Genomic DNA, 25,257 nt, shown 5'->3' with positions numbered 1-25,257 from the left:
AAAATCTTTCATCATTCCAACCTATTTTTATTGCTATCATGATTTTTTTTAATTCTTTTTGTTATTTTACTACATGATATTTTCTTCTTGGCCATACTTTAAATCTTTATTTGCGATTATGAGTGCTATAGTGGGCCAACCAAAGGTAAAAATATAACTTAACCTGCCTAAGCCATTAATTCCTTCAGTAACCTTAATGATAATATTTGCATTAGTCAGGCAATCTTAATTGTACCCATTGAATCCAATAACTGGCCTCTTTTAAATACAGAATTTCTCAAGAAATGCTACACTTAAAGATAGTGGAATGATCCTTATTTAGCCATTACAGCAGAAGTGTTCATTGAAAGCAGTTAAGAACTTCATGCTGGCAGTGCTCTCAAGAACAACTCCTCCAGTCAGTTGCCTTAGCCTTAGCCATTGAAGTGATAACCCACCCTGAGCCATGACCATTTATAATAAGAATGATTTGTGATTAAAGCTCCCTGGGTGTGAATTGACTCTACTTGTCAGAAAAACCATGAAGGAGATCCTTTACTGTTGTATTCGTCTGTGATGATAGCATTAAGGCCTCTGCATAACATTTTAGGCCACCTAACAACAACACTTTAAGGGAAATGGGGATTTTTGTTTCGGTTTGGTTTCTTTAGGTTTTCCTTATTATCATACATGAAAATTTGATAGGTTTCTGCTGATTTTCAGTGAAGAAAGTGAAGGAAAGAAAATTCACATGACTTTCAAACACATAATTATTTTGGCATAATCACTGTGAATTAATGTCTACTGAGACCTCTTAAAATGCATGAAGCTAAATTTGTCACTGTGATTCTAAGAGGAAAACAGAGGTTAAAGGCATGAAAGCTATTTGTACTGACCTTGAGGTCAGAATAGGAGGAAGTAGGTTAAATTGTACCACAGCATTGCTACCTCATATGAGAAACCTCCTTTACTGTAAAAGCTGTTTGACTCAGACATTTGATTCTGTGACAGCTAAATGAGGAAACTGAGAAATTAGTGTAACTGCATCTCTCAGGGCCTTCATAAACACTTCAGGTTTTCATTTTCTGATAGGAGACTGAGAAGTCCTACTGGAATTTAAGTAGTCATAATTTGAGGATGGCATCTGGAATTGAGAAATGACGTCCTCCTCCAAGTTAGCCTGGCTGTCAAAGTCAGAACATCAGGCTGGTGAAACTTACCAAACAGAATTGTAGGCTAGTGCCTAGCGGTCCTTTGGAAATCCATATAAAGTTTAAATTTCTACCCAGAAATGCTGGTTCATTAAGTCAGCCATGATGTGCAGAAATCTGCATTTTCAAAGAGCACATGCAGTGCTTTGCTCAGATACACTCTGAAGACTTCAATTTGAGCAGTGTTACTAGTTTCAAATGATGCATTACAGACCATGACCTCCCGGACTTCCTTTCACTGTTTCCTAAGATGGCAAATAGACTAGTGTATTTGCGATTCAATCAGCAGTCATCATTATAGACATCATTAGCAGCAAAGTGTATACCCAAATCCTATTTAGATTAGGTTTATCATAAGTAGCAACAACACTAGAATTTGCTTAAGGGAAACAGAAGAGCATTTGATTTATCACAGAGCCAAAGGCTAATAGTACATATAAGCTTCAAGAAGTGTCACCTAGAACTGGAAGACAGTAGCAGTTTCCTGACCGCTTGCCTACAACTCTGACCTTTGTGCCTCTCTAGGCTGACTTCATTCTTCCCCCTGTGCAACCTGGCTGCTTCTGTTTCTCCCACCCACACACAGAAAGCACAGTCTTTGATCGTATTTTCATTTATACAAAGGATCCCTAAAGAAAGATATGAAGTTTTTCCTGTCAGTCAGTTTCAGAATACTAGAGAGCAAACTCTAAATTCTAATTGAGTTAGCTGTTGTAGGGTTAGAGATTAAGACACAGCCACTACCATTCTACTCATGCAGATCTGGGTTCTTTGGATGGGTGAGAGGGTGTTTCTGTGGAAGAGGGCTTCTGAGCTAGGAGGATAAACCAATAATTAGCTCCCATACTACAACAGGAAAGTGCCTTGCTAAGTGCTGATAGACATTTAGAAGTTTTAGAAAAAAACCTATGCCTCTGGGTTGTCCAGTCAGCGAAGACAAATACCAGGAGTTTTCAAAAAGTTCTTGGAAGATTCATGTAACGGAAAACATACGCATTAATTTCAAAAAGTTTTACACCAAAATAAATTTGTCGTTTAATTTCTTTTTCAAAGACTTTTTGAAATATCATTTTATATACGAAGAAAAATAAGAAGAATGCAAAGGAACTACTGCTATTGGAATACTGTTGGTATTTAGTAAAGGTGAGAATGAGATGGAGAATTGGAAAGGGTGTCAAGGAAGAGGTGGTACTAGATGAAACTAGGAAGAAGAGGAGTGAAGAATATTTTGTCAAGGGAAGGACCCAAGGCACATTAAAAAGGAGGCTCTGGTACCTTGCTAAACAAAGCATAGACTAGAAACAATTCAACATTGGCAACACCTGAGAACTTGTTATAAATGCACAATTTCACGCTGTGCCTCAAAATGACTGAATCAGAATCTACATTTTACCAAAATATCCTTGGGGTGTCTTTACATAATATGGTATATGTGGAGGGGTAGTACTATTTGTTACGATGGAACAAATTGCATGTGGTGAAGAGTTGGGTGAAATGAAGTTAGGCAGATACGAAGGACTAAGAACTGTAACGCACTTCCAGGGCCAGGCTCAGAAGTGTCACTGGCAGGATAATTTAATCATAAAAGGAGCATGTGATTTAGACCTAGACAGATTTGAATTATGATTTGAACAGTTACGTCTGTCACCTTGCACAATTATATAAACCCACAAATCTCTAAGATGTTTTACTGTGAGGATTAGGTAATATGTATGCATGTGTGTATAAATTCCAACACACAGTGTATATATGTGTGTGTGTGTGTGTATATACATGTATATGTCTGTGTGTGTTTACATATGCATGTATGTGCATATACATCTGATGAGGGGCTCAAGAAATGGTAGACAAATGGCTGGACTCTTTACATAGGGAACCAGTGAAAAGTTTTTCTAAAGAGGTGAGGTGACTATATCTATGTTCATTTATTTTAATAGTGTTAAGTATTTATAATAAGTTAGTACTTAGAATTTATTAAGCACCTACCATGCCTACCCCCAAGTAAATTACTCTCTAATGGAAGAGACTTGTCAATGAAAAAAAATTATAATAAAATTTAATAAAACAAAAAGTGTTTTCCAGGTATGCTGATCATACTTACAAGTTGGTTTCTTGGAAATTTATCTATCATTGATGTGTATAAAGAAAAAACAATAGAGCCTGGGGACAAATAATAGATTATAAAGTAGTTCTGAGGAATGCATATCTTCAAATCACATAAACGTACAAATAGCACTGTCAAAAATATTGATGCTCTGACTTCTGCATTTACTTTGGTGTAAATGTCCCTTATAATAATGTGAGAAGTCAGTGACATGGAAACAGCCTTTTATATAGGTAAGTCCCATCTTTTCTAGAAATAGATTCGTTAAATTGTGGACTAGATAAATTTGCTCCATCCCCACAGATCAAGACCCGTAACACATAGCATGCCAGGGGTCACCTCAGGAAAAGCTGCTAGAGAAGATGTAAAATTAGCTCCTGATTTGCTGCTCAAGATGCAGTTACCCTTAGGAACAATGTCCTAAGTTTCATATTCAACCACAGTGACAATCCAGATTTTATATATTTCATTGTCCAGGCTGAAAGAAACCCCACCTCTTAAACAAGTTGTAACAAAATTTCTTCCAAGTTTCCACCAGCTAAATGAGCAAGTTACCTTTTGGACCTCTCTCCATGCTGCCGTGGCAGTTACACAGGCCTCGCAGTTCTGGGAGATCTACTTTAGGTTTGTCAGAGTAAGCGCTCTTGGTAGTGTTATCTTAAAACTGTATGTTAAAACTTTTAGCGATCTTTTTCTTGCAATTGGAGAGGGACAAGAAAATGCAGTTCACAGAAGTTCTATCTGAAGAATATCTTTGACCTTCTTTTTTCCCTTCACAAAACCCAATTTGACCTTGTTTGCCTCCATCTGTGGAAGTAAATGATGCTAACTCAGTCATCATGTGTCTTCCACCATGTAGCATCCAAATGTTAGGAATTCCTTCCAGTGCTTATAGCAATGCTGGTACATCTCCTTCCTGTCTGTGCTGATGAGAATGAGCCTCTTCTAGAAAACATTCCTGATAGCCAAGCCCTCTGGTTTTTATAACAGCAGGTGTATTGCACCTTGGTTGAAGTTCAGGTCTTTACAGCCCTCTAGTGAAACAGGTAAAGGAAAAAGCAATGTTATTTCCTTGATGAATAATGAAATCCATCAAGAGAGTTCTGACATTGAAATAAAGAACTGTAGAGACAGTAAAAAACTTTTGTTTTGTTTTTTGACAGGCAGAGTTAGACTGTGAGAGAGAGAGAGAGACAGAGACAGAGAGACAGAGAGAGAGAGAGAAAAGTCTTCCTTTTCCATTGGTTCACCCCCTAAGTGGCCACTATGGCTGGCGCGCTGCGGCCAGCACGCTGCACCAATCCGAAGCCAGGAGCCAAGTGCTTCCTCCTGGTCTTCCATGCGGGTGCAGGGCCCAAGCACTTGGGCCATCCTCTACTGCCTTCCTGGACCACAGCAGAGAGCTGGCCTGGAACAGGAGCAACCGGGACAGAATCCAGTGCCCTGACCGGGACTAGAACCCAGGGTTCCGGCGCTGCAGGCAGAGGATTAGCCTAGTGAGCCGCGGCACCAGCCAAAAACATTGTTTTATCATATTTTTAAATGTTAGAGCTGGATAGATATCAGGATAATGTTATTTAAATCTTTGATCTCATAGGTAAGGAACACAAGATTAAGAAAGGAGTGACTTGCCCAAGGTGACCACGCACCTCCTGGGTGGATATTTATGTCATCTTGTTCATTTTCATTACACATTAACTTACCTGCTCTGGAGACTTTTTAGTGTTTGTTTCTTACTATTCCATGATTATGGAGTCCAGATACCTAAGTCCTCAACTAGATAAAAATATTTATGCTGAAATTTCTGTGTAAATGTCATATTTGCCAATTTGCATTTCATGACTATCCCTGGGAAAACTCTGTGGTTTTCCTATGATATGCTAAGGATACATTTCTTTTCTACACAGTTTATCCATTCCCAATGGTAAACACTGCGTTTCTCCTTAGAAGGGACAAAAATTGTCTGTCAAAAAAGCAATGACTACAAAAGAAGATATTTCTATTTTCTATAGAAAAAGGCTCTTGGACTATCTGACCTTGTGTGCCAGAATATAATTCAGGCTCAAAGCCATCATTAGTAATTGTTTTGTAAACCTTCAAGCATTCACAATGCAAAGGCACTTGCCATGTCTGCTTTCAATTAGTGTGTAATTTATGTGTAAATTCATGAAAGTGGACATGCATTAGGGCCTGATGCAGACACCAGCAAGAAACTGAACACACACCTACACACACAATTATTCATTGGTATCTTTTGTGTTTTGCCAGTTTTGTAGTCATTACATTTTTCCTGAAAGTGACTCTCCCATTTTCCTGAAGCAAAAAAGCAGTGGACAACAGAAATGCATTTTCATCTTTTATGCAAAGTTGAAGAAGGGTAAAATAGACTAGGGAAATCATTTTAAGTGCTTTTGGCAAGTGTGTTTTTTTTAAATTGTGAACAAATTATGGTTATTTAAGTGATAGAATGATAAAAAATGAATGGCTTCATGAAATAAAAAGCAGTAACCACTGCTTTTATACAAGACCTGGATAAACCAAGCGGAGGGAGATGAATGGCTAAATGTGCCATTCCAAGTCAGAGTCCCCTAATACTCCAGAATTGGAACTGGGATTGGGGGAGCCTGTGATTACTGACTTCCTTAAGAATGCAGATGTTTTCCTGATCCTTGGGTTGGGTCCAGACTCCCGTGCCTACCACTCGGAGCCTTCTGCAGGTTAAGCCAACAATGGGAATAGTGGAGCAGACTGGCTGAGGATCCAGTGCCCTGGAGTCAGGCTGCTTGACTTTGCCTTCTGGCTCAAGCTGTGTGACCATAAGCAAGTAACTGAACCCTTCTGTATTTTAATTTCCTCATCTCTACAAGGAAGTAGCATAAAGTCATTAAAATAAGTCTATGAGAAATGCTCGTTAGTATCCCTGATCCAAGTGCTCAGTCGTCTTAGTAGCTTTTCCTTATTTTGTCAAATCTAAGATACGATAGATTTTAAGTTGCCCTATCATTATGTGTATCAATAAGAAGGAAAAGACATTGCCAATAGAATTGTGAGATGCTATCAATTTTAAGCTGCATATCGATTTCAGAGATGTTAGAATGTGGGAAAATGTGTGTCTCTGAATCAATGAAACCCTGCCCTCTTCCTCTCCCTGTCACTGGTCAAACACTGTTACAGAAAAAAAAGATGTGTGGATGGGAGGAAAGTAGCTCGTTTAAGCCCGCGTGGCTAGCACTTGCTGTGTTGTTTTCCCAACCATTCTTAGTTGTATGGAGCATTCAATGTTCCCCTGGTCAGGAGTTACTGCTCCTCTGCGAGCTGTTGGCCACATGGCAACAAGCTCATCACTGGGCACGCAGCAGATGATTAACCCAAGTGTGTGTCTGGATCAATATCTAACTAAATTTGCAGTTCACAGAAACCCTTTGTTGTGGTCAAAATTGCTAGTACCAACAACGGGAGCAAACAGAACAAAGAGCGTCTTTCTGTAAAAAGAGCTGCTTTACCTGGCCGCCATCCCCACCTGATCTGTCAGCAGTGAAGCCTTATGTTCAGGCCCTTTTCTCTCAGAAAAAAATAGACTGTTATTATCTTTCAGCAGTACAGAAGTGAATACATTTTTACGCAGACCCCTCAGTGTTAACTCAAAAGTACCTACTGATTAAACTCCCAATGCAGCTTTTATTTGAGAGACCAGCCTGCCAGTTGGCTGTGGAAGAAGATGCTCTTTGTTCTGTAGTTAGGGACCAAGCTCAGCAAGTCAGATAAAAAGGTGCAGAGAGGCCCTGCCCAGCTGGCTGCCGTTATGCGTCTTGTAAACAAAGGTACCAGGACACAGACACAGCAGCTTGCATTAGAAGAAAGATTGCATCCCAAATCAGGATGATGTCTTGTGTTTATAGTCTTTTATGCTTTCTGAACCTCTGGCATGGTTAGATTTCACAGTCTAACTAGTTTCTCAAGTTTCAAAGCTTATTTCTGTTTGGGATTTTTAAATATGTATTTGTTCTTTCACCCACTTTAAAAAAAAAAAAAACTCGGAAGATTTTTTTTCCCAATGTTAAACTCCATGTCTTTGATGCTTGAGCCTTGTATTTATTTATTTATTTTCTTGTGGGAGTCCTGCTCATCTTGGAGGAATCTCACAGACCTCTAGTTTTTGTTTCTCAATCCGTACTCTCATGGAAGTTCACCATAACTGATTGCTCCTAGAGCATCCCTGGATGCTGTCCAGAATGTCTTTCCACCTGCTCCCATGTGGAGCCCAAAGCTCTCAGGAAACAATTAAACCTAAAAATGTGTCTATAGTTACAAAGCAGGCTTTTAACTTCAGAAGAGACTGTTGCAGGGACTGAAAAAGAAACCACTGTGGGGGCTACATTTCAGAATGAAGCTGGGATTTTAGGGACAGAGTAATAATGCACACTCAGGTGGACAAAATGGCAGATGCTGGAGAAGGCAAGCTGAGAGTCATGTTTGGACTCTACCACTTAGTAGCTGTGCTGCCTGACCTGGGACCACTTACTTCACCTCTCATAGCCTTGGTTCTCTTTTATTTAGTATGAGAATATTGATGTCTACTCGTGAGGTGGTTATGAAGATGGATATACACTAGGCACTTGGCCCATTGCCCTCTGCCCCCAGTAGACAGAAGGCCCTTGTTACTGTGAACTTCAGTACTCTTGCCTACCTGTTAGTCACTTAATAACGTGGATTTTTTTCCAAAAGTCATTTATTCTTCTAGAACATTCACTTACTCTTTCAGAAAGAAGCTGTATGAAAGCAATTAGGAGGTGAAGGGTGACAAGACTGGAGGGTGATTATGGTGTCTGCAGAGGGCTTTTTTCATATTTTATATGCATGTGATTTCTGGAAATTAAATCCGTATTATAAAATAAGAACAAAACTCTAGGGCAATAATCACTTTCACTGATGAGTAGAAGCTATCCTCATGTCTTCAACTGTGAATTTTAATGCCCCTGGATGCACAGTTTAACTCTCTATCTCACTTTGTTTGCTTATACAGGAAGCAATGTGAATGTCTTAATCTGTCTGAGATCAACAACAACAAAAAAATGATCATGAAATAAGCTGTGATCTAGATGAGCCCAAGGTATCCTAAGAACAATCAGAAAAATGAATAATTATAAGTGCTTGGAAAGTTAGGACAGTATTAAAGAATCTTCCCAAGGAAACTCTGGCTTAGAGAGTCCCTGAAAGTGCTAGAAATACAAGGCCTAGGGCTGGCACTGTGGCTCGCTTGGTTAATCCTCTGTCTGCAGCGCCAGTGTCCCATATGGGCACCGGTTCTAGTCCCAGCTGCTCCTCTCCCAGTCCAGCTCTCTGCTGTGGCCCGGGAGGGCAGTGGAGGATGGCCCAAGTGCTTGGGCCCTGCACCTGCATGAGAGACCAGGAAGAAGAACCTGGCTCCAGGCTTCGGATCAGCACAGCACGCCGGCTGCAGTGGCCATTTGGGGAGTGAAGCAGCGGAAGGAAGACCTTTCTCTCTGTCTTTCTCTCTCACTAACTCTGCCTGTCAAATAAAAAAAAATAAAAAATAAAAAAAAAACAAGGCCCAAGCTAAGGGAGTATGCTTGCAAAGGCTTGGAGATGAGAAGAAGCATGGCTTGCTCAGGGGACCCGGACCTGTTCTGAGGTTGTTGCTGCAGTCTCAGGGTCATACTGGTGGTGGGAGTGGTGAAGACACCCTTCAGGAGTCATGACAGCATGTTAAAGAATCTGTACTAGGTGGCTGCAAATGTATTCTCAAGTTAGGAAATCACTTTCTGCTTATAACCTAAAACTGCCAAGTACCTGAGGTCTAAGCAAGTGTGTGTGTGTGTGTGCACGCGTGCATGCGCGCACACGCGTGTGGCATGTGTACTGCTTTTGAGAACTGCTCTAGGGAGAATGAAGGTTGGAGCAAGACTGTAGAAAGCATGTTGCTATCCCTAGTCATAGAGATGTCTTCACTTATTTATATATTTATTTTTACGTTATAAATGGTAGTAACCGTATTATTTGTCATGGTTTTTCTATTGTAGTTAAACAGATGATCATTCTTTTTCAAAAATAATTATTAGGTACACTGTTACATTTGCAGAGTACACAGTGGGTAAAATAAAGAATATAAGCATTAAGACATTACATGAGTTTGCAGATTTGGCTGTGTCTTGCAAAACATTAGTCTTTTAATCGTCACAGATGCAGCAATTGGCATATTTGGCTTAACTGGAAAGTTCATGCATGCAGCATAATCAGAAATTCATTATTTCTCACTTGCTGAGTAAGTTTCCCTAATAGCAGGCATTCATCAGTGCTCAAACTCCAGCCACAGATTCATGGAGACCCTTAATTTTAATTCATTCTTTTTCTCTCTTTCTGCTTTCTCTCCTCTCCTCCCTCCTTCCCTCTGTCCCTCTTTTCTTCATACAACCTTTTCTTTGTTTTCCTGCCAGTTTTAAGAATTTATTTTTATTTACTCTTCTTTGGTATGCTAATATCTTGAAAATCATCCTCATCTTTTTTTTTTAAGATTTTTTACTTACATGGATGTCAGAGTCACAAAGAAAGAAAAAGATGGAGAGATCTTCCACCTGCCGATTCACTACCCAGATGGCTACAACTGCCAGGGCTGAGCCAGGAACCTGTAGTTCCATCCAGTCTCCACTTAGGTGGCAGGGGCCCGAACATTTGGGCCATCTGCTGCTGCTTTTTGTAGACCATTAGCAGGGAGTAGGATGGAAGTGGAGAATTTGTGACACAACCTGTTGACCAAATGGGTTGCAATGTCACAAGTGGTGGCATTACCCACTATCTCACAATGCCAGCCCCACTACTTAGCCTTTCTTTAAAGTTTTACTATCTTGATAGTGCCTGGCAAGTATAAAAATGACAAGAAACATTGGTATAAGCACTTACTTTGTGACAGGCAGTCTTTGAAAACATGACTTATTATCTCATTTAGTCCTTCAAGGTGGGTGCTATTTTTTCTCCATCTTGCAGAAGATGGTTCTGAACCACAAGAAAGTCAAGTAACTTGCTCAGTGTCACACATGCAGTAAATGTCACAACCAGGCTGTGAACCTCTGCTTGGTTTGGTGCCCAGGTGATGCTCTGACTGTTGTAAAACAGATGCCTCTGGTGATTGATTTCCTTTGACCAAAATTCTCATTATGGACAAATATGGGTGAGAACCTTTATACCCAGCTTCCCTCGTCATGTGGCTATTTGTTCTGTATTAAGAATTAACAAATTTGAATATGATGAAGGGTTATAATTTATATCTGAAAACAAATTTGTAGTATTCCAGCCTAACTTTGTCAAACATAAAAATATATCCTATGAGTTGACCTAGAAATTATAATGTCACCAACTTGTTTCTATAACTACCTGTGTCATTGTAACTGCCTTTACTTCTGATCTTGGCTTTATTTTCATTAGGAGACATATATGTTTGAAGGCACTGGAAGATATAAAGACTCAGCCTTAACTCTAATACCTCAGAGTGGGGATTGATTTGTTTCTTGGCTCACCATTTTAAACTGTAGCTGAGTCTGCTTGCTCTTTAAAAAGGTAGACAGAACAGGCAGCGTGTCCTCCTCCCTATATATCACAAGTCAGATTCCAGCTTCAACATCCCCCATGTTGAAAGGGAAGCTTGTTCAGTGCAGTAAATTAAGCTTCATGAATCCATTAAAATGATATAAAGTAGGACAATTATTTGGCATGCTGGTTAAGATACCTGCCTTCCATCTTAGGTACAGTACAGTACCTGAGTTCAGTTCCCAGCTATGGCTCCTAACTCCAGCTTCCTGCTAATGCACAACCTGAAAAGTAGCAGGTGACGGATCAAGTGAAAATAAACTGGATAGATAATAAACGCTCAATCATTAGAGAGGTGATTAGTCTGAAAGACCTTTCTAAATCTCTCTCACACCCTAACGTTCTATTTCTTTGACCATAATAAAACATGATTTAAAGTGTTACAAAGATTAGATGCTGATGGTGGATTTCTTTCTTTGTTTTTTCACTATGTAGATGCTCCTACCCATCCCTGCAGGCGTAGGCTTAATATCCTTTCTTGGTGTATAATTTGGGCATGCACACATGGCTGCAATGATTGAAAAAGTGCAATTAGTATAGTTAATGAACAGTGAAATGCTGCCTACCTTTGTATTAATAGCAGTTAGAGTGCTACATTAGGGAAGGTATGAGAGTTTGGTCCCTATTTTCCCCCTAGTAGTTAATTGACCTCTTTGTCATCAGTTAAAAATGAAGAGAATAACACTTTTCAGCCTAAAATGTTGGCGCTAGTGAGTATTGCTGTGCAACTGGGCATTGATTTCCATTTTGGTTCCTTTTCTGTTCCTTCTGTATTGATCTTTGTTGTCATGGCTCAAAGATTCTCTTAATATCTGCAAAAAAGAAATCTTTCATAACATTCCAGAGATTTTAAGCAAGTTTTACAAAGTTTCCAGTGTGGAGTTATAGTTCAGAATTCCTGGATTCTTGGAGTCCAGTCCACCTCTGTGATTTTGCTGCGAAGAAGACATTTTCAGGACGATTAAATGATATGGCTAGTCATTCAATAAATTCCACAGCTTACATTACATGGTGGATAGCATTTTCTAAGTAGACTCCCTGGATAAAATTAAAGTGAATATGGTGAAATGGTTCCTGGAAACTAAGCTATCATCATGCATCCTAAAGTCATGATAACATGAAACGTTAAAAATGTTTTGTTTCCTGTGTGAGAACACAGGTTGTAAACAACACTAGAAATTTGAGTAACTTTGTAGTATCGCGATAAAATTTAATCTATACATACTATATAATTCACTCTGTGGAAGTGAAAAAAATCAGTAGGTAGACTATATTTGAACATTAAGTAGAATCAAGGAGATCACTAGGTTTCCCTTCTCTACCTTTCACTAATATTCATATTTCCTTTGTTTGTATTCCTTTAAACACCTGGTGGAGGAAACAAAAGGTACTAATGAATTGTTTGAAAATTGCAGTGTCAGACTCTGGGGCAAACTGCAGCTTGAGGCTTGAGTACAGGCCAAGAATAAGGTGATACAGGCACCCGTCACTATGAATGTGAGAGATTTGATCAGCTCATTGTTGTATTGAATCCGAGAGAGCAGAAAATCTTCATTGTTTTATTTGTGTGCCTTCCACTGGAATACCAGCTTCCACAGGGCATGGGATGTCCATGGTTTCTTGAGGTATCCCTGTCACTAACATAGTAAATGTTTCTGAAATTAGTGTGTACATGAGTTAAAACAAGAACCTGGGTAGAGTGTTTCATCTCATTCTCAAGTATAGTCACACGATAGCAAGATGGATACCATGCTATCATTTATTAAGTCATGAATGAAAATACTTGATCTGGTTGTAACTGTAACTTGTATTGCAGTGCAATACCTGTGGAGATGAGGAAGCTTAGACCCTGTGGGTAATGGTTCTTTCTCAGTATGGAAAACCCACTTTGGCTTTCCCAGGTGTCCCTCCGTTGAGCAACATATTGTCAGTGCAGGAGACCACGCTCCCTGAGAGTGATTCTCTACACTATAGGGAAGCCATTTGTCTGTCTGAAATAAAGCAGCAGCAGAATGCTGATTACAGAGCTCACTTTTCCCGCCCTCTGTTGGATTGCTCATATCTCAGGCCAACTCTGGTGGGGGGAGGGGCAAATCCATCTTCCCCCAAAGCTAAAAATCTGCCAGCAAGTTTCACAAACATTAGCAGCTTCAGTGTTTATTTCTCTGCAGTTTTATTGTAAAAATATTTTCATGAGAAGAACATCTTTGTTTCCTTAAGACTTCATCTGCTCTTGTACTCATTTGCTTTTGAATAAGGATATAATCTTTTTGTTTTTGATCTATAATCATTCCCACAGCAACCAATTGTGATGCCACAGACCAAGGATTGTAATTTTCCTTAGAGAATAAACAAATGAACTCTGTGAAACAAAACTGCTCATTTTCCCCAAATATTTCTGAGAACAATGAAGACCAAATCTAAAAATATTAGCTACTGCTAAAATCATTTTTAAGAACATCAATACCCACTTCTTTAGTGGTTTGGGTCCTTTTGCATTCAGTTCATCTCATGCAACAATCGTTTGTTGGGTTCTTACCATGAGACAGGTCCTTTGCTAGACTCTGGAGGGACAAAGATGAATATTATATAATCTTTGCCCTTGAATTTGGAATCTAAAAGTTCCTTTAGTTTCCTATCCAAATTTTATTGCACAGGAAAAAAATAGATTTTCTCAGGATTCCAATATCATGCAGCTGTAAGTGTACCCCATAAATAGGACTTTGGTTTTTGTCCATTATATATCCACCATGTAAGAAGTGATGGGATTTTTCATTTTTTTCTGACATTAATAAATATGAGAATTTAGAAATACAGTAGATCAGTGCAGTGACAGTGCTAGCAACCATTTAAAATCTATTCTTCAGAATCTGCATTTGCTAATTTCTTGAGCAGAAATATTTTTCAAAATCTTGGATTTTTGGACCTCTTTTAAGTAAAACTCATTATTTCTCTTTCTCATATTCTGTCACTGTATGTAAGATATGACCAAGGAATGGCATTTGATTTGATTTTTATCATGTTTCCCTGACAGAACTTCTTAATATTTGTCTAAGTTATGGGACCAGTTAACAAATGTAGTATTTTGTGTTATAATTTCAACAAGATTCCACATACTAGATGACATATATTTCTCCAGAAACATGGGCTGCTGAAATACCATAGAGGGCTTCTTCTATACTTCCCTTATTATAAATCATCAGTTAAGGTAGCCTCACTATAATTGAATATTTATATTGATAAAAGAAGCTCTGTTAAGAGCATATCCCTTTTCCATATTGCTGTTTATAAGATTGTCTAGCTTTTTTGTATTCTGTTTGCTGTCTTGTTATATTATCAGTTCATAACCTCAAATTGAAGTAAATATGTAAAATTTATTTATTTGAGAGCTCCCATTCATGGGAGCTGCAACAGCCTGCAACAGCCAGGCTACTGAAGCTGGGAGCTGGGAATTCAATCCATGTCTCCTGTGTGTTGGCAAGATCCTAACTGCTTGAGCCATCACCACTGGCTCCCAGAGGCTACATTAGCAGGAAGCTGGGATCAGGAGCTGGAGTCAGGGATCTGACCCAGGCCCTCTAATGCGGGACTCAGACCTCCTATCCAGCAACTGAACTGCTGAGCAGAATGCCCACACATAATAGGTGTTTAAAGGAACTGAAATGATATTATTACTTTGTTGCTTCTTTGTAGTAGTTTGATTCTGTCACACTTTTGATTTGCAAAAGGAGAGCTATTTTTGCACTATTATCTGTAAATAGATGTACATAAATCTTCTAGGAAGGGTCTGTCTATTTAAATTTTTATACCATTTGATCTAAGAATGGAGAATTTTTTATTCTTCTGACATATTCTAGCACCTGGACAATGGACTAATGCACTTTAGCTTAGCCAGTGGGTTATTTTATGTTGTCTCAATCATAATGGAAAATGCTGTAAAATTAAATGAATTTATAGCTACCATGATTAATAGGGAAGTTAATCTCAAGAATGTATCAGTATGTTACCTACATATTGGTAATCTTGGTAAACAATTTAAGTCTTGAGATATGAAATGTAGAATTGAAAAAAAAAGTTCCCCAATTTCAAAAGACTTTCATGGAACTGAGAAAAAAATCTAAAATTGTTGAAGTTACATCAATATATTTTATATAAACCTACATATTACTAGCCATTTTGTAGACTAAAAAATGTATAGTATACTCTGTTCCCATTCAGGAAAGATTTCAAGATATAATGGATAGTGAAACTGATCAGGAAAGTTATAGTAATAAATTCAAACAACTTTAGAAAAAGAAACACGGCAAAAAATTAATATGGCTCATTTCTAAGTGAATGATCCACACTGTAATATATGATGGTGGGCACATATGGAAGTGTGTGGGAGACAGCCGTAGACATGCATGTGTTGAGAGAATGGGATTTGAGTAGAAGCTGGAACGAAAGACACTATTTCTTGGTAAAGAAAGTGTTCCCCACGCAAGAATTACACCAGTATGAAGTCAGAATTGAGAGCCCCGAAAGGAACAGAAAACCACAGAGCCAAAAGCTAAAATTTAAAATTATTTACTGGGACTGATGATAATCAATACAGCATTTATATTGAGGTGGTTTGCACCCTGAAGAACACAACATGGTAATCCCTGACTTGAAAGAACTTGATGTTGGTACAGGAAGCAAGACAATTTTTAATAAGTATGACACAGATACTGAAACATTGCTATAGGCATTCCACCATGTATCACTCAAAAGCATTTAGTAAGCTATTTCAGAGAGAATGCTAATGTAGTCTTGAAGAATCAATGTACATATACCTAATCGTCTGAATCACAGTTACTAGTCCTACTTTTGTCTTTGCACACTTGGCAGCTGTGAGTTTTTTGCTGTTTTTTGTTAATGTTTACTGCATTCCCTTAGTATAAATACATCTTTCACTGGCAACCCACATTTGAGCATATAGCTCTCTATATCACAAGTTAACACAATAATATTTGAGACAAAGTTGGCAATAGATGACATTTGTCATGATTTTTTGTGTTCATATTCAGAAAACTATGATTATGTGATAATGCAGGCCTGTTCTTTGTTAATGGCAGATATATTGAAGACAGTCTTTCAGAAGGATTCTATTAGAAATCCTATTAAAGTGCCATCCATTAAGCCATTAGCATAGTCATTAAAACTATTTGTTATTCTTGAGTTATTGTTCTCTCACCATGCTCAGTACTTTCTGTCAATGGGCCTCTACCCTTTACCCCGTGTGGCTAATCAGTGCCAAGGAGTGAATGTGCATCAGCTTGCTGTCTTTTTCTGGAGAGTTTCCGGTGAGTGTGTGAGAAGCAGCAGGGTGTCCTGTTGATCAATAGAAACAGAGGAGAGATTAAGATCAAGATCATATGTCTTTTTGTTCCTATGTAATTATGAACAAAAATATAGAATGAGTATAAATTATACTTAAGACTGCACTCCTTTAACTTCCATGAGAATTGTATTAAAGTCTGATCATATAAAAAATTATTGCTTCTCTTCCATATTCAAAAATATTTGGAAATGAACATTACTGTGGTGTGAATGTATCTTTAAACCAAAAAAAAATCTGGTGTTTAATCTGTTTTTCTTACTGTCCGTAGTTTTGAAATAAGGAATTAAGTTTTATGATAGTAAATGTATAATTTATGTATATACTAGAGTGGAGAATAAGAGCTCAGACTTCAAAGTCAGAAATTGTAAGATTTTTCACCCCAGGTCTTCTGGTTCTGGACTACAAATGTGACTCACGGAGAAGTATCTTTTAACTCTGTAAGCCTCAATTTCTTTACCTGGAATAGTCTCTAATTTTATAATATGAGCCAATATATATTTTAAATAAAACAGTAATCTTTGAAAGTAATCTCTTAGTTTGGAAATAAATTTAACTCTAAAATTCTAGATGTTGTTAATTTGCTCTACCTTAAATTTGCTTATCCCAGGAAAGAGAAGAGCACATGGCACTTCAGACTGTTCTGAGTGCCATGGCATTAGTAACAGTGATAAACCTGTGTCTTTAATTAGAAGTCTATGTTTAATACCATATATTGTTACCTCACCTGTAAGGAGTAGTAGTATTAACAGCATGGGGTTTTGGTATATGTACTGTGGCCAGAAGGCACACCTAGAATCTCAGGTGTTGTGGAACTAGATAGTTGAACTGTTTGGGGTGAGATGGGATAACAAAATTTTAAACTGATTGTTTTGGATTTTCTGTATTCTGTCACAGACTAGTAGAAAATGTTACCTTTTCTCATTTTATTTTGGATATAGAATTTTTATTTTTCTGAACCAGAAAATAAGATTTAAAAGGCATTGACTGAACTTTAAAACATTTTATCTTTTTTTCAATTTGGAAATTTATTTATTTGTCTTCTATCCCCCCCCAAACTTCTTCCTCAAATCTGAAGCTAATGATGGGAGAAATAACCAGGGTTTAACAGAAAAATTTAGCAAGTCAAGCAAGGTAGTACTGAAAACCTAAAGTACATCTCTGCAAGATAAAAAATATTTCATGTTGTCCTGAGTTAAAAAAGAAATACTTTTTATCCTTTTGGATCCATGGTAAATTAGGTAATTTTAATGTATTTATAGGAGTAAATGATATCCTTTGTGAAATAAATTAACACATATTTAAGTACTGTGATATAATTTAGAAAAAATTTCATCAAAGTTTGTCTCAATTACAAGCATATTTCCTATTAAGGATCATCAAAAAGCTTGTGGAAATTTGTATTATGGAAAAACTGTTCATCAGAGTCAATGTTATAGTGACAGACCCAGTAAGATTTGATATTTGATAAAAAGAGATTGGGGAAAATTGAGGGCCTAAACCTGTAACTGGGATCATATTAGAATTAAAAGGGAACACAGTGTAAACAGGCCTGCCAACACTAACCAAGGAAAAGAGAAAGCCAACAACCTGGGCCAGGGCTTCTAGACTCTGCCAGTCACCAGGCTTTCCACTCTTTCCTCACATTCTATCTTGGAAAGCATCATTGGATTCTTCTCTTTGAAGAAAGTTCTCATTATGCCAATTGCAGGCCTTTGCTAAATATGCAGAGGATAGCCATTTCCAACTGTGCAAACATGGGTTTTTTTCATATGGATATATGTTAATTTGCTATTTTCAAACATAGGGTAGAAGGAGAGAATGAGTGAGAATTAAATCCAGGCTTCAGTTGCAGAAATACACAGTCAATGGCAGATTGCTCTTCTCAACGTCACAAAGGACTTGAGAGTATCTCAGGGCAAACCACACCAAGAACCAAATGAGCCATCTGATGGGGAACTATGTGGAAAGATACTATTTCTCTGGAAGCTAAGGTCACTGAAAGTTTAATTCCCTGTAGAACAAAAAAAAGAAAAAAAATAGTGGTTGGTCTGACCTAGAGTTTGCCTAGTGAAGTGGTTGGTCTATTCCTTCTCTGTAATTAAATTTTGTTACTTGGTTAAAACACACACACATAAGCAGAATGAATCGCTTTCTTTGTGGTTTCTCCTTGATGAGTTTCTAAAGGAATATTTTGAGGTTTCCCTCTTGGTGGGGCGGAGGGGTAGGAGGAACAGAGATCAGCTACCATTGTGTGGAATTTTGCACATATGAATTGTGTTTCTATTCAGGGTAAAAAGGTCAAATTTTGCAGAATCATTAAAAGACTTTAAGATGATGACTTCTTCACTGAAAAAGGTCACTCTCTTATGGGAATGTAATTTTACTCAGGGCTGTAATCTGATGTAAAAATGTATTATATTTTTGAGTACCCTCTTGTTCTATGTTTTGAATTATCACTGTAAAATAGTTACACTGTTTAGATGTTTTGTTTCCAGCCTTCCTTGTATTGTGTTTCAAGAACACTGTGGGCCTGTGCCACAGCTCTCTAGGCTAATCCTCCACCTGCAGCGCTGGCACACCGGGTTCTAGTCCCGGTCGGGCACCGGATTCTGTCCCGGTTGCCCCTCTTCCAGGCCAGCTCTCTGCTGTGGCTCGGGAAGACAGTAGAGGATGGCCCAAGTGCTTGGGCCCTGCACCTGCATGGGAGACCAGGAGGGAGCACCTGGCTCCTGGCTTCAGATCGGCACAGCGCGCCAGCTGTTAACAGCCATTTGGGGGGTGAACCAATGGAAGGAAGACCTTTCTCTCTGTCTCTCTCACAGTCTAACTCTGCCTGTCTCAAATAAATAAATAAATAAATAAATAAATAAATAAATAAATAAATACAAACACAGTGAAGGGGAAATGCGAAGCAATCCTGGGGTCTTCTCCAGCTGGGCTAGGAAGGAAGCCTAGCACAGTGGCTGGGCCGTCAGATTCAGTGGCCATAATGCCCAAGGCCCTACATGTGCCTCTCCAGGTGCTGGCAGTGTGACTCTGAGAAAGTTATTTAACTTTTCTGACTGAGTTTCCTCATCTACAGAGTTATAATGGAAACTATGTCTATGGTCTTTAGGAAGATAAAATGAGTTAATATATGTAAGACATAACAAACAGTAAATATTATCTATTATAACTACTGAATGTAATTTTACTTTAATTCTGGTTTTCTACCAAGAATACAGTGCAAAGTTATAAATTCATCTGTTATATATAGCTTATTTTTCCACTTGCCTATTTTAAGACAGAGTTGCAGTTAGTTCATCATGAAGGAATGATAAATAAGGAGAAAGATATGTCTACCTTGATTTGAACATTATATAATGTATCTTAAATCATTATATGGGTCCCCATAAATATGTAAATTTTTTGCATTAGTTAAAAATAATAATAAAGCCAAATTAACAAAAAGAGAATTAGAACTTATAGTCTGTCAAGTTAAAGGTTGAGTAAATGCAAAGTACTTGATGGAATTTGCAGTCTCTACTTAGTCAAAACTTTCCCTTTCTTCTTTAAATCACTCACAAAAGATCTCCCTTCCATTTGGTCACCTTGATCTCAGGCAAAGCCATTGAATTGAAGACCTCTTGTTTGCTTTAGAATGAATCAGTCAAGATCTGTGTAAGTAAGGGGCAGCAAGGTATTAGGTATGCTGGCATAGAAGCACCATACATTGTAGTTGGGTATCTTGGTAAAGTTTAAGCTGCCAAAGAGGTCCCATCAAGGAACTGTCTTTCCAGGATTTGCCTTTGAAAGGGCTGGTTGACTGGCTGGGGAATCAGAGATAAATGTAATGAAGCACTCTTGATGAGTTCAATGTACAATGGATATAGTAAACTATTTAAGTTTCATGTGGCTTATTTTTTTTTAAAGAGATAGACACACACACACACACACACACACACACATATTTATATAGAGAGAGAGGCAGAGAGAAAAAGAGATCTTCCATATGCTGGTCTACTCCCAGATGGCTGCAATGGCCAGGGCTAGGCCAGGCCACAGCCAAGAAGCCAGGAGCTTCATCCAGTTCTCCCATGTGAATGGCAGGGACCCAAGTTCTTGGGCCATCTTCTGCTGCTTTTTCCAAGCCATTAGCAGGGATCTGGGTTGGAAGTGGAGCAGCACTTTTGGTCAAGGTAACTGGCCAAAAAATTAGTTTGAAGTAGAATTCAAGTTCTCTGTCACCCAGGTCCTCATTACCTTGCATTGACGTAGCCATTCTATTCTTCCTTATGAGAACAGCAATAGTAGAAGCCAGAAAGCAAAGAGGCAAAGCAGCTGTCATCACCGACACTAAAAAGTGGCTTTTGAGAAGTAGGGTCATATTTATCCAGACATCTTGGCCTCCTACAAATATATAATGAGAAAAAGGTCATAGAAAAACAGAATTAAAAGATATATTCAGGCCAGTACCACAGCTCAATAGGCTAATCCTCCGCCTGCGGCACTGGCATACCAGGTTCTAGTCCCTGTTGGGGTGCTGGATTCTGTCCCGGTTGCCCCTCTTCCAGGCCAGCTCTCTGCTGTGGCCAGGGAGTGCAGTGGAGGATGGCCCAAGTGCTTGGGCCCTGCACCCGCATGGGAGACCAGGATAAGTACCTGGCTCCTGCCATCGGATCAGCGCGGTGCGCCGGCTGCAGCAGCTATTGGAGGGTGAACCAACGGCAAAGGAAGACCTTTCTCTCTTTCTCTCTGTCTCTCTCTCTCACTGTCCACATTGCCTGTCAAAAAAAAAAAAAAAAAAAGATAAATTTATTGAGGTCCCAAAAAAAGTGAAATCCACATTTTCCAAGAACTTTTAGAATACCCTTCATTTTCCTGGATTAAAAAAAATTGTAACAAAATAAGCTTATCATTTAATTCTATTTCACCATACTTTTTGAAGTCCCATCCTATATATAAATGTAATTTGATTCTTCTTAACCAGTTTTATTTTTATAAAAATATACTTGTAAAAGATCTCAGTTTACTTCACCTGCTTCCTTTAGTTGTTCTTCTTTACTGAGTTTACTGTTCTCAGCATTCTGACAAGCTCCAAAAATAATGACCTATGCTGTGTATTGTTAAATGTTCAGTCAGACAGATAGATACAGATGGATGAGTGCTGTGTTGCACAAAGACAAGTCAGCATTATTTAATCAATGTTTGTTTGATCCTTGCAAAACGAGTATAAATGTAAGCTGCATCCCATCTGTTTTATCATCCATGTGAAGCCAACCTCATTTTTAAAACTTGATTTCTTATGTAATTGCCCCAAAATAACACAGGATGATAACTTGGGAAGAAATATCACTCAGACTGTAAAAGAAAGGATAGCCATGCTTAGGTGTATTTCCCACGATGTGCTGCTTGATTTTGCAGTGGCATTCTGGATGGTTAAGTTGCTTCACTGTGGTGTTACTACCTGGTAATTATCGGCTGAGCTTTGGAATCACCAGATCTGGATTTGAGGGAACCATAGGAATCTAGATGCGTGTGTTTAAGCAAATTATTTACTTACCAAGTAGCACAGTGCCTGTCACAGATGCTCAGTAAGATTTACTGAATTACTCTTTACTTCCATGTCTTCAGCTGCCACAAGGGAAAGCAACAATATCTATCATAACAATTGTGAAAATTATATGATATTGCATACAAAGCCTAATAACCTGGCAGCTGTTAATATAATTGTTACTTACAAGTTATCTTCTCTGTGACCATACTTTGGGTCTAAGCAATTAAATATGTGACATACAGCTGGTGTTTCCACACCACTTTTTAAACTTTTCAATATAGATATCAAGCAAATTTATGCATAGGGCTGAAGATAATTAGCAAGACAATGAATGGACATGAGTTAAAATTGTCTTCGAGTTGATAGATATAATTATGTCACAATAATCAAAGTGTATCCTTTTATATATCTGTGGGTGATCCTTGCCAAGGCTATCAAAAGGAGTATTATCTTCCAACCAAAGCAATGCATATCAGTGAGATGAGTAGCTACTTGGGGTATTTGGAAGAATGAGGTATAGAAGGCTTTTGTATTTGTAATTTTCATCATTGTAAAGTGGAATATCAGTAATAGTTGTAATTTCAGGATCATATGCTTAATTACTATGCCATATGAGAACAGATGTTAAATATTAAAATTTTGGTATCCTGTACATTGAGGTTTCCATCGTTTATTCTATAGCAACCATGTTAGGAGCTTATAGTGGAATTGCTCCTTGATTTCTTCTTATGAATTTGCTTCAAAACATTTATTCATAAATTCTGTTCATTTATTTGAAAATTGTCTGTTGAACTACTTACTGAGGAAAGTGTACTGCAAATGCAAAAGATGACTGATGCTGTACAGGTTTAACTAAGGGCTTTTAAACTCTGGATCACTCAGACCAGTGCAAGTGCTTAAACAGGGACCTAACTTGAACCTATTACAAAGACAGCTTTAGCAGTAGTATGAAGAATGGATTGGAATAAGAGATTAGAGGAAGAGTTTTAAGCAGATAACAGTTACTGAAGATCTGGACTTAAGAAGTGTCAGTTGGATTATAGATTTAGGATGCATATGAGATTTTTAAGACAGGTCTTGGTCACTGCATGGAGTTGTTGTGTATAGACAAGGTTCAGGATTGACCTAAGGGCTTCCAACCAGACATCAGCAGAAGGGACTATAAATTTCCCTGGAGAAACCAGCTAAAATGTTCCTTAATTACATTATTCTTTAGATTCTGAGGCAAGGATAATTATTTCACTAATGTTATCTAAAGATTAACACAGACTGAGAAAGTAAGACAGTTTTATATTCCTTAGTAAATAGGAGACTGCAGTCTGAGAATTTTAGTGTGCTTAGAGGCCATTCCTGCTATCAATGGCTCTTGATACTCGAGTTTTACTATTGTGCAGGACTCCGCCTTTTAACAAAAAGTGTAAGCCTTTTAATATTGTGATGACTGTTGGATATGTTTTACTTCCAAATTCTACATGTACATGTAAATGTATGGAAAAGGCCGAGACTCAAAAAAAATGGCTAAAACTCCATTAACAAAATAATTACCTTACTTTTCTAAAGAAATTTTCACCTGGATGGCACTTAATTTTATCATTATTTCTGAAAACTCAATTTTGACCATTTATAATCATGTTTGTGTGATTACTAAAGTCATCTCTCCATATACCATGAAATTATACATCTTTAAAAGGTGTCAGTATCCTGTGCTGAAAGGTGTTTTGATATTTGTAGGAGTGCTGGAAACTTAAAAATCCCCTGGAGTTTTTCTAATCAAGCCTGAATTTGATCCTGAAATAATAATTCTACTTAACTAGGAAAAATATTTATACATACTTGTATAATATTTATTTTAGATTGTTGAATGATCTAAAGTATCAAAGAAAGGCATTCAAAATTAGAACACAATAAAATTAAGATAAAAATCAAGCTTTATTAATTGATGTAACAAATAGTGATAAATGGTAAATATATAATGATAAATAGAAAACAGACTCTGCACTAGATCATGCAGTAATATTCTGTCTCAGATGATTGTTTGATTCAGCATGAACTCCTTTCATTACTGTTTCTGTTAACTATTTGAATCATACAAATTCCCTTCTGATACTGGTCATGGTGTGTGAAGGAGAAGCATACCAATTCTTAAATTGGCATTAAAATTGAGCGTGTAGTTCAAGTGCAAGCAGGAAAGTCTGCCCTACAAAGCCAGTGAAAGGCCAATCAACTTAAAGATCAAGCTTGATCTATACAGGAAAGAATAGAGAAGTGATAGTAAAAGAATGTTCATAGAACTGGAAGGAATATGGAACCAAGAAAACTTGTAAAGTACAGCAGCACAGTTAAATGGGGAAATATAAAATATCTGCCTTTTCAGTATTAACAGAACATCTATATTGATTTTTGCTTTCAATTGATACAATGTTGGTGACTATCATTGTTTCTTACTATGATTAATCATTTCATGTTATACTGGTTATAATAGCGTTCTGCTTCACAGCTAAGATCATCTTGATGAAGTATGGCTTCAGAATTTCTTTTTAAATCATGTTTGTTGTTTGTGATAAATGCCTATAATGTGATGTTATTCAGTATTGATTTTGTGTGTGTGTGCTGTTTTTCTATTAAAGTCAATTGACCCTGGCCAGCAGTTCACATGGGAACATTCAAACTTGGAAGTAAACAAACCAAAGAATAGATATGCAAATGTAATCGCATATGATCATTCCCGCGTTCTCCTATCAGCAATAGAAGGTAAGGAAATGCAGACACTATTCATACCATTATTTTAAAAAATTTAAGTTTATGGATAAAAATAATGTTAGCTAGATTGTTAGCCATCTACTAAAATAGTGACTTGAGATTGAGGCATTCTTTTACTTTCTCACACAAATGCTTCCTTCAGAGCATGCATTATCCTTGACACTCCCATTACCCTTTTGCCTCCACCCTAAATGAAACAACTGATGATGTAATTGATATTTTATTTGAGAAGAACATTGCTCTTTCCCATTTAAACAATGGTTGTTAATGTTTATGAATGAACAGGTGATTGTCATAAGAGGATTGTCAATTAACTGGTTGCTTTAAAAGTATGAGGAGATTGTATGCTAATAAATAAACTGGGATTTCCCCTGGGGACAGTCTAAAGGTCTGGAGTTGGTGGTGTGATAATTAATCTAAATTAAACACAAAGCAAATGTCCGATGCATCTAATTTGTGGACCGCTTGGCAATCCGTCTTCAGAAGTGTATTCAAGCATGGCTGCTAAGGATTACTCCTCAAGCATCCCCAGCTTCCCATAAGAATCCATGGAGAGGGTAGTTTCTGTTCACTTCTTTCCATTAATAAATCCCTTCTTCACACCACATTAAAGAATTAGGAGTTTGTGTTCCACAGTCGACATTTTGTGTTTCATTTGGCTACAGGAGCACCTTAAATTGAAAAGTCCACTTGAATCCTTCCC

At 37.8% G+C, this 25,257-nt stretch overlaps 1 protein-coding gene across 35 annotated transcripts in view; it reads left to right on the top strand.

Annotated features, from left to right (window-relative positions):
* The window catches only part of PTPRD (protein tyrosine phosphatase receptor type D), a 1,783,257-nt gene that overhangs the window by 1,677,194 nt on the left and 80,806 nt on the right, over positions 1–25,257 (top strand). For all 35 annotated transcript variants that reach the window (XM_089316625.1, XM_089316627.1, XM_089316774.1 and 32 more), the window contains one exon: positions 24,422–24,545. In XM_089316625.1, the coding sequence (XP_089172751.1) occupies positions 24,422–24,545 (124 nt within the window). The remainder of the gene's footprint in view (positions 1–24,421; positions 24,546–25,257) is intronic.

This window comes from Oryctolagus cuniculus, chromosome 1 (genome assembly GCF_051225735.1).
Source record: "Oryctolagus cuniculus isolate XC-2025 breed Fujian yellow rabbit chromosome 1, ASM5122573v1, whole genome shotgun sequence".
NCBI lineage: Eukaryota > Metazoa > Chordata > Mammalia > Lagomorpha > Leporidae > Oryctolagus > Oryctolagus cuniculus.
The sequence above is the reverse complement of the archived record's forward strand: the minus strand, read 5'-3'. Positions and strand labels throughout refer to the sequence as shown.